We start from the raw sequence: 9,593 nt of genomic DNA, 5'->3' as shown, positions 1-9,593 counted from the left end.
CAAGGACATGGCTGCTAATTACAGCCAGGTTTGGAGCATGCACCTGTTCCACATCAGCACGTGTACAGGACGTACAGGTGGACAGATAGCATCCTTGCCTCAAAGCTAAAATGCAAGATAATCAAGCACAGAAAACACAGGCCAGCCTACAGATGTACAAATATGATTAACACTTTAATACACGCACCACACACACACGCTATAAATAATATAAAATATAATATAATAATATAATATAATATAAAAAAATAAAATATAATATAATATAATATAATATAATATAATAGAATATAATAGAATATAATAAAAAAAATAATATAATATAATATAATATAATATAATATAATATAATATAATATAATATAATATAATATAATATAATATAATATAATATAATATAATATAATATAATATAATATAATATAATATAATATAATATAATATAATATAATATAATATAAGAGCAAAAAGTTTATTTGGAAAGTCTAAAGTCTGGGAACAAAAATAAAAAATAAACATATCTAACTTGGGTTTACTTTCCAGAGTGGTGTATCTCCATAGGTGGACTACAGAAATACACCACCTTTTTAAAAAAAAAAAAAAGAAAGAAAGAAAAGTTGTCAGGAAGGGGGAAAAAAACATATCTTGCAGAAATTGCATTGTTTGCAAACTTGTGACCTGCTTGCAAGAAGAAAAAAAAAGCTCAGTGCTTGATTACTGCCTCGAAGCACACCGTACACGGATATCCATACCTCTGTCTTTCTGAGCGCTTAATAAATGTCAACAGTTTATTTGGTGACTTTCCTTTTGTGCATGTTCCTAGTTCTTAGCCAGGTAGAGTTTAACAAAGCAGCCTCATCATCAGGCATGATAATTTCATCCTTCCTTGATTTATAGCACTAGATGAATATGCACCTGGCGAACTGAACATCTGCCGAAAGCCCATCGGTGACTTACAAACACTTGCTCGGAGACGTGATACTCATTAGCAGTCGGAGAGGGAGTCGCAGAGTCGATACAGAACACTGGGCTTTGACATTTATATCGAGGGGGAGTGCTACTATTTGATAATAATATTTATAACAAGTGTACTATGAGAAAGGTGACTTTATTTAGTTTCTTAAAAATATTTTCATAGGAGAAAAGAATTTCTTGCAGAAGTTGCAATGTTGGCAAAGAAACTTCTGAATGTGACTTGCTTGCAAAAAAAATTGCTCAGTGCTTGATCACTGTCTCAGAGCTAAAACATGCTGAGGCAGCACAGCCCGTGGAGAAATCACAGGAGAAACCAGGAAAATAGTACACCGTAATCACGGCAACTGTAGTTCTCTCTCTCTCTCTGTGACAGCTTAACAGATGCCTGAGGTTAGCATGTCAACTTTTTTAATTTGTGCGATACAGTAATGATACATTCGTTTCTAAGTTAAAACATGGTTCTAAACACGCAAAGCAAATTCAAACAAATAAATATATACGGACCTCTTGTTTATTCTTGGCATCAACTGACAAATAAAACAACGCAAAGTGTGTAATTAAACTGCAACTGTAGAGAAACCGTATGGGGGATATAACTTGAAAGCCTCATTCTTTGACACGAGTAGTTTACACGAGTAAACTACGAGTGTCACACGAGTGTCTAGAAGTCAGTTTCCCAATCTGGCATTGTTATTATACGGCTTCTGACTGAGCACGAGGTGAAATTCAGTGAGAATTTACTTCTCAACTCATTGCAGTATCACAGTCAATTGACCCCTGACCTTCTTGTGCTCATGACCTCTAGGACAAAGGCTATATAATTCAATTGTGCACAGGCTGGTAGTATTATTTGCATTTAAATCACCACATGCTTTTAAAAAAATGTGCAATAAAAGACAAAAATTGTACCAAGGCAGAGTTAGGAGAAATGCACCTCTAAATATGGATCGAACCAACATCTCAGATTTTCCAAGTTTCCAAAGACTTTATAAACACTACATGCAGAGAATGACTAGAATAACACAAACATTGCATTAATTTTGACTTCTGGTAAGTACACAATAATAGAGGGCTACGTTTGCGCCATATGCTAATAAAAAATATTTATGACCCCATTTATTTTAAGCTCCAATACATCTCCTGAAACAATTCCACCAGAACACCAAGTCAAATAAGACCTGTGTACAACACAGGTCACACAGGTTAGTGCTGTACTTCTTAAGTTTGTTCATTCCCAAGAGAGCAGTTGGGTGTTTCTGCGTATCCCAACTATTAGCTCGAAGCACAAGGTCAGCCATTGAACATTCCCACTGGAGCAGTTCATTAACCCAACACTGGATTTCTGGCAATCCTAGAATTTGAACTCACAATTGTTTAGTCCAGGGCAGTTAAAGGATCTTCTCTCAAGGGAGATACAAATGAAATAACAGGGTGACTACAAGAGCTGAGGACATACAGCATGTGTGTGGTGGTTGTATTAAAACGTCAGAAAGATCCCCCGAATTGCTGGACATCCTCTTAATAAACATGAGCACAGAGGGTCGAAAAGCTAGGAGACCATAAAGCACCACTGCAGAAGAGCTTGTAAGACCCCTCACATGTTGCATATCAATAATAATAATAATAATAATAATAATAATAATAATAATGAGACTACATTCTGATTTGTTTCACATAAATACAAATAATAAATTATTCATTATTTTCTTACAAACATAAAGGTTTGTTGATGTGTTTAACATCCCATAATAGCTTCTATAATAACCTCTACTCTTCTTTGAAGGCTTTCAGTGAGATTTTGGAGTGTGGATTTGGGGATTTGTGTTCATTCAGCCACAAGAGCATTAGTGAGGTCAGGCACTGATGTTGGACAAAAAGGCCTGGCACGTGGTCTGTGTTCCACTTCATCCCAAAGGTTTTCAGTAGGGTTGAGGTCAGGGCTCTATGCAGGACACTCAAGTTCTTCTACACCAGCTTTGGCAAGCCATGTCTGCATAGAGCTTGCTGCTTTGTGAACAGGGGCATTGTCATGCTAGAAAAGGTTTGTGACTGTTAGTTCCAGTGAAGGGGAACTGTAATGTTACTGCATACAAATGTGTGCGTTTCCACCTTTATGACAACACTTTGGGGAAGAACCACATATGGGTGTGATGGTCAGGTGTCCACGTATTTTTGGACCTATAGCGTAAACGTTCTGAGCTACAAAACGGTATAATCGCTGTTAACGCATACCAAGGTTTCAGGGGAATTTTTTTTTCCCCCCATGTATCAACAATATTTTGAAAGCCACGGAAATAGAACTTGTCATTTATTTATTTTTTTTGTTGATGACAGCCAAACTGGGCACCTTTGTGAAAAGGAGAGGGAGGGAGGAGAGCAGGTTCTGCTTTCAGTCACTATCACAAAACCTTAACAGCTGACCTACTTCTGCATTTCCTCTGCAATATGAAAATGCCAAACGTTGCTAATATAAAATATATATATATATATATCAAAAAATATGCTTAAACGTTTCTGTTAAGTAGGTTAACAAATGTATAGCAAGACAAGAGCTGAACACACTAAATGAGGAAAATGATAAATGAAACAGACAAATGAGACAGTGAGGGCATTTTTTTCTAATATATTTATCAATGTTCCCTGAGAACATGATTCAAGTCAATATTTTGATTTCTTGAAACCTTTAAAACATCTGTAAAAAAAAAAAATGAGAGCCTTAAATCTCACTGTCCATAAACACTGATAAAAAAAAATGCAACGTAAAAATGCTTTGACCCTGGACCAGGACACAGCAGTTCAAAGTGTCGTTATCCTTATCTGACCTGTGAGCTTTCCTTTTCCAAGAGTTCTTGTTTCTTTTCAAAGTACATTTTAGTCAAGTATTCATCAGGAGTGATACCGGCTTCCTTGAGCTCTGTCATCATCTTCTCCAGCTTCGCCAAGGATCTGACCCCCCTCACCTTACGGCTGGTAATGTACAGCGTGAAACGCTTAAAGTCCATGAGCTCACAGGAGTCCAGCATGCAAAGGTTCTTCACACTCTGGCTCTTGTGCAGTTCAGGGAAGAAGGTCAGGCCTGACATTCTCTCCAGCTGTGTGAGGCTCACCTGGTACTCCTTCAGCTGATGATCGAACCCGATCGGAGCGTTCGGCACTACGAATGCACCGAGAGCCAGCGCGTCAGACGAAAGATCTTTCTTCACGAGGATCACTTTGTAAAGATGAGTGGGCACGGCGACGTCGTCTTTTCCGATCACCTGATGTCATGGGTCATATGTGGAACATTAAATCAGATTAAATCAGACTTCATTTCATAAACGCGGACTGTGAATAAAGAGCAAGAACAAGCATTTCACTCACACTTAAACAAACCACAGAGGTGTGTCCAGTGTGTATTAAATATAATATTTTGTTTAATAACACATATATAAATAATCCAGTAGGCATTTGGAGGAAGTCAAGAGAACTTTTTAACATATTCTCCCAATTTACCCAGGAGAAACTGCACCGGCACAACCACTCCATTCCACAGTGGCACCTGGAAAATAAGCGACGTATCTAAGCTACAGTCTCTCCTAGGGCCCGAGTGTGCAGAGATCAAGGTAACATGGCTCCTGTCGCTGCCAATTTATGATACACACTAGCCCTGGGGGTAGCTGTCGATGTCGATTTAGCCCTAACGGAAAGCTAACTCTTTCCCTGGCCAGCTGGAGCTCCTCACATGTCTCACACAGAGCAGAGGACATACAAGTTTACATCCCACTCTACAGCCATTTCAAGATCGAAACTCTGCTTCTGTGAATAATACTGAACACATGTAATTATATCACTCCTAGCTGAGATCATTATTTTTATTACTTATTCTTTCGCAGTCTGCAAACTTTTAAGTACTACATTATGTGAAATAAATGCCTTCTTGTAGAATGAACACTTTTACTTTGTAATTATAACATATTTATGATTTTCTTTACGCATTTTGTACTTTATCTTTGGCGACTTTTACTTAAACGCTGCTACCTAGCAACAAGTGAATTTCCCCGCAGGGATCTATACATCTTATCTAACCACATAATACTTACTGTGGAATACATCATTTAAGATTTATCATGTTATTTCTGGGCAGTAAGAAGCTACTGTTATGCACCCTGCCTTAAATATAATCAGCCAAACAACCACGTAACATCCATGTCCATCCAGTCTGCTCAGAGACATCTGCTACAGGTATTTATTAATTCAGTTTGTGCGGCTGTAAAGACTCACTCTCAAAGTTTACCCTGGACTGCGCCATATCTCCCAGCTTTAAGTTACGACCTCTGGTATGCTTTACTAAGACGACACACAACTTTACGTTGGGCAAGAAATACAGCGGTAATGCCTTCAGTAAAATATATGACGTGTCATAATGAAAGCACCAGGCAATGTGCAAGTGTAATGCTGACATCTACTGGTCATGTGCTCAAATTTGACTCAAATCATTACACTCCATTCATGTGCTTAATGGATGTCAGCAAACATTAAATACTGATAGACTGGAAAAATCTTTGAGAGAGCAACATATATGTTTTTATTGCTAGTTTGTGTTGATAGTTCACTATAATATTATCCAGATTGTTTAAATTTTTCGATGTTGTTGCAGCTTCACATCACAAGTAGATGTTTGTAGTAGCAAATGTTTATATAGACAGACAGACAGACAGACAGGTAAAGCATGTATAATGGTCACCAAAAGGACTATAAATAACTACATTTGGGGATGTAGTAGCTTAGTGGTTAAGGTGTTTAACTACAGATCAGAAGAAGGTTGAGAGTTCGAATCCCAGGTCCACTAAGCTGCCACTGCTGGACCCCTGAGTAAGGCCCTTAAATCCTCAATTGCTCAGTTGTATAAAATGAGATTAGACTAAGTTGCTCTGGATTAGGGCTTCTGCCAGACACGTAAATGTACATTTTGTTAACTGACACAGTATTTTTGTGGCTGGTGTAACAGCATTAGAACATAAGCAAAGGAACAACAAAAAGTTCCTTTTCTAATTCACTTACTTTTCCTGAGCTTACGTTCTCTCTAACAGAGTGCACCACGTTCATGCTCATGTACCTGATAAGAGACGATTTTCTTTTTATCCTCTCCTGTTTGTGGAAGAGTAAGCGGCCCTGAAATCACCCACACGTCTCTGAACCTCTCGGTCAGCTCTCTGCAATACATCTCCAACCTTAAAACAAGACATATGTTATTACAAGCATGTAAAAATGCCTCAGATTAATCTTTCTCCAGCTCGAATCATATTTTAGCTTGTTACCTGTTCCAGAACCCGGCGTTGTTTTCATAATTCTGTGGGACAATATTAGTCAGATAGAACGTCTCCGCCATTGATTGCTGTTCAGAAATAACCAAGATGAAACATAGCTATAACAAGCTATATATTTATAAGGCTTTGTATTGTGGAACACTGAACAATATTTTCATTTAAATTGAAATATTTCATTTAGGCTTTAATTCCTTCGTTGTAGGAAAGGTGTAAGGAAATACATAATCTGATCTAGGATGATTTCATTTGACAATCACTGAGATAACAGCTTATGAGAATAAACGTTGCCTTGCCTCTGAAAATTTATTGTTGCCAGCTGGTGCCATGTGTCCTCGAGACCAGCCGCTGCCGAGGTAGTCTTCATTGTGTGCTGTGAACAGCTCTGGGATGCTGGGGTCTGGCTTGAATTTGCAGTGCTTTCTCTCTGCTTTTCCTAGTAAATTAGAGCAAGTAAACAATCAAAAGCGATTGAAATGCTGCCAAATTTTCCCAGAATATCCACACTGGTCAGTATAGTCATGAGTTAGCACCGAGATAAATTATATATCCAGAAGACACATGGCCATCGTACCCATATGTACAGAATGCCTTTGTTAGCTGTAGCAATTACAATTTCCCTTCCAAGAGGCTCAAACATGTTCCAGCATGACACAAAGCAAGCTCCATGGATTGCCAAGACTGGTGTGGGAGAATGTGAGGGTCCTGCACAGAGCCCTGACATCAACCCCACCGAACATCTTTGGGATGAACTGGAGCACTGACTGCACCCCAGAGCCTCTTTAACACAAAAACAAAAAATAAATGGTGTATGGGGATATGTAATAAATGAGGATATGAAGCTGGTGGGTGCAAGTGTTGAGGATGCAGAAGATTGGGATAGGTGGAGAGAGATGATTCGCTGTGGCCACCCCTGAAGGGAAAAGCCGAAAGCAGAAGAAGGAGAAATGGTGTATGTGTATGCAACTAGTTATCAATATATATCAGCTATAATCATTTAGTAATTTCTGGGCTTTCTATGCTTGTATAACATTTGACAGAGGTTTGTTAAGCTTTTTCGTAGAGGGCTAAATAAGTGAATAAATAGTCAAATAAATTACAAGTTTAAAGAACTTTTAAATCTAAAATCTACATCATTTGGCAGAGTATGTATTTCCAAAGCAATTTAGCTTTGTCTGTTGGCTCATACTGCATCTCACAGATCAGTTTTTAAGTCTTATAGTCTGTCCTATAAGGTTTTGTGTCACTGCTGTGGTGATGGTGAGCTTTTGTTTGTTTGTTTGTTTGCCTGAACAAACCATGAACACACACTCACCCTGAAAACTACCTAGAGGTCAATTCAAACAGACTGAGCACTGCCCAGGTGAAAGACCCCTGACTGGTGCAGGGCAGATGAAACATCACCAGAAAGAAAGACTTCACTATGGATAAAAGGATAGTCACAGATCTGAATGCAAATGATTCAAACCACAGTGCCCTTTGCACTTTCTTTCCATTTTCATTTATTTATATTTATGTTAATTGTGAGTTGTTCATTCAGGTATTTATCAGACTCAAATGAATCATGGCTTGAAGTCTATCAGAAACAATGGAATTTCATTAGGCAAAAATAAAATAAATTATGGCACACTACAACTTACCAAGTAGTTTTTCTTCAGACAGGTGTTCAACCACCCATCTTGGTGTCCTTCGGCTCTGATCGTACGACAAGATGTGGTTGGTATAGTATCTGGTCTCAGAGCCATCCACAGGGAGCCCATAGAGCTTAATGAGTCTCTGCGTTGCACTCTCTGAGGAGAGAAACACACACACACACACACAGTTTATTGACCAGGCATGATCTCTCACACACTTCTTATACTGATAAAGATATGTTACCTTAACTGCATCCCTTTCAGAAAAGCACTACCAAAAGTAGTGTTTTCTCTCACCTGCATAGTGCTCTATGTGGGAACAGTTTGGTGATGACCCCTTCCTGTTCCAACATGACTGCACACCAGTGCACAAAGCAAGGTCCATAAAGACATGGATTAGCGAGTTTGGTGTGGAGGAACTGACCTCAACCCGACAGAACACCTTTAGGATGAATTAGAGCGGAGACAGGCCAAAACTGGGACGTCTGCCTTTACATGCAAATCAATGTAATATAGAGTTGGCCCGCCCTTTGCAGCATTAACAGCTTCAACTCTTCTGGGAAGGCTTTCCACAAGGTTTAGGAGTGTGCTTATGGGAAATTTTGACCGTTCCTCTAGAAGTGCATTTGTGAGGTCAGGCACTGATGTTGGACGAGAAGGTCTGGCTCGCAGTCTCCGCTCTAATTCATCCCAACGGTGTTCTATCGGGTTGAGGTCAGGACTCTGTGCAGTTCCTCCACACCAAACTCGCTCATCCATGTCTTTATGGACCTTGCTTTGTGCACTGGTGTACAGTCATGTTGGAACAGGAAGGGGGTCATCCCCAAACCGTTCCCACAAAGTTGGGAGCATGAAATTGTCCAAGATGGCTTGGTATGAAGCTGAAACATTAAGAGTCACTGCCCAACCCCTGAATTCAATGATTTGGAGGGGTGTCCCAAAACTTTTGGTTATATAGTGTATTATAGATATGTTCTATAAGAACACTTATCAGCTAATCAAGGTAAGGAAAACCAGACGCTGGTTAAGACACATTAAGATCAAGGCACATTTAATAAACCTGACTAATCTGTAACTTTGTGTTTGTTAGGTACAAAGCAGGTAAGGTCTTGGTAACATTATTGCTAGCTGTAACTGGTTGAAACCGCTAGCTAGCATAGACAACAATAACCAGCTAAACCATAGCGTTAACAGTAGAAAAATAGCTGAAGTTGCACCTAAGCCAAACTGGCTACAATTCTGATTTCCAAAGCGTGTTGTTATAGATAATACTTGAAAGCAGTGGCTGAGTAACAGGTTATAAAACTAAGTAAGTTGCTAACTTGCTACCTTTCTCCTGTGTGGACTCTCCAGGCTGAAGATACAGTTTAACTGCAGCCACGCAGGCGCCAGTGCTGACAGTAACTCCACACACAAAACCACCAAAAAATCGCACATATTTAAGACCAGGAGCCATTTTTTCCCCCTACAAAATGTAAACTGAAATTCAGCTCTGGTTTCTTTGTGAGCAACGTTTGAATGAGCAGCTGCTGTATTGAAGAAAGAGCAGAGCTACAATCCTCACACCTCCATCTTGTGGCCACACAATAAAAATACACACCAGTTACAGAGCTGAGCCACGTCCCACTCTTCCCCACGGTCAGTGATGTATTTTCAGGTAAATATACACCGACCAGGCATA

General features: G+C 39.2%; 1 protein-coding gene across 1 annotated transcript; it reads right to left on the bottom strand.

Moving 5' to 3' along the window:
• Nucleotides 1–495: 495 nt before the first annotated feature.
• Nucleotides 496–9,478, bottom strand: LOC131360080 (nuclease EXOG, mitochondrial-like). Its single transcript, XM_058400197.1, has 6 exons — nucleotides 9,242–9,478; nucleotides 7,919–8,068; nucleotides 6,575–6,714; nucleotides 6,273–6,349; nucleotides 6,071–6,185; nucleotides 496–4,232 (listed from the first exon to the last, which is right to left on the bottom strand). Exons 1-6 carry the CDS (start codon nucleotides 9,366–9,368, stop codon nucleotides 3,789–3,791), a joined length of 1,053 nt encoding a protein of 350 aa, XP_058256180.1. The 5' UTR covers nucleotides 9,369–9,478; the 3' UTR covers nucleotides 496–3,788.
• Nucleotides 9,479–9,593: the final 115 nt, after the last annotated feature.

This window comes from Hemibagrus wyckioides, linkage group LG01 (assembly GCF_019097595.1).
Source record: "Hemibagrus wyckioides isolate EC202008001 linkage group LG01, SWU_Hwy_1.0, whole genome shotgun sequence".
In the NCBI taxonomy this organism is placed as follows: Eukaryota; Metazoa; Chordata; class Actinopteri; order Siluriformes; family Bagridae; genus Hemibagrus; species Hemibagrus wyckioides.
Note: the sequence above shows the minus strand (reverse complement) of the source record. Positions and strands in the feature narration are given on the sequence as shown.

Coding starts and splice junctions, on each gene's coding strand:
- LOC131360080 (XM_058400197.1), bottom strand. CDS start 9,368: ATGGCTCCTGGTCTTAAATATGTGCGATTTTTTGGTGGTTTTGTGTGT. Junction 6,715..7,918: donor GTCTGAAGAAAAACTACTTG/GTAAGTTGTAGT, acceptor CTAATTTACTAG/GAAAAGCAGAGAGAAAGCAC. Junction 4,233..6,070: donor AGAAAATCGTCTCTTATCAG/GTACATGAGCAT, acceptor CCATGACATCAG/GTGATCGGAAAAGACGACGT.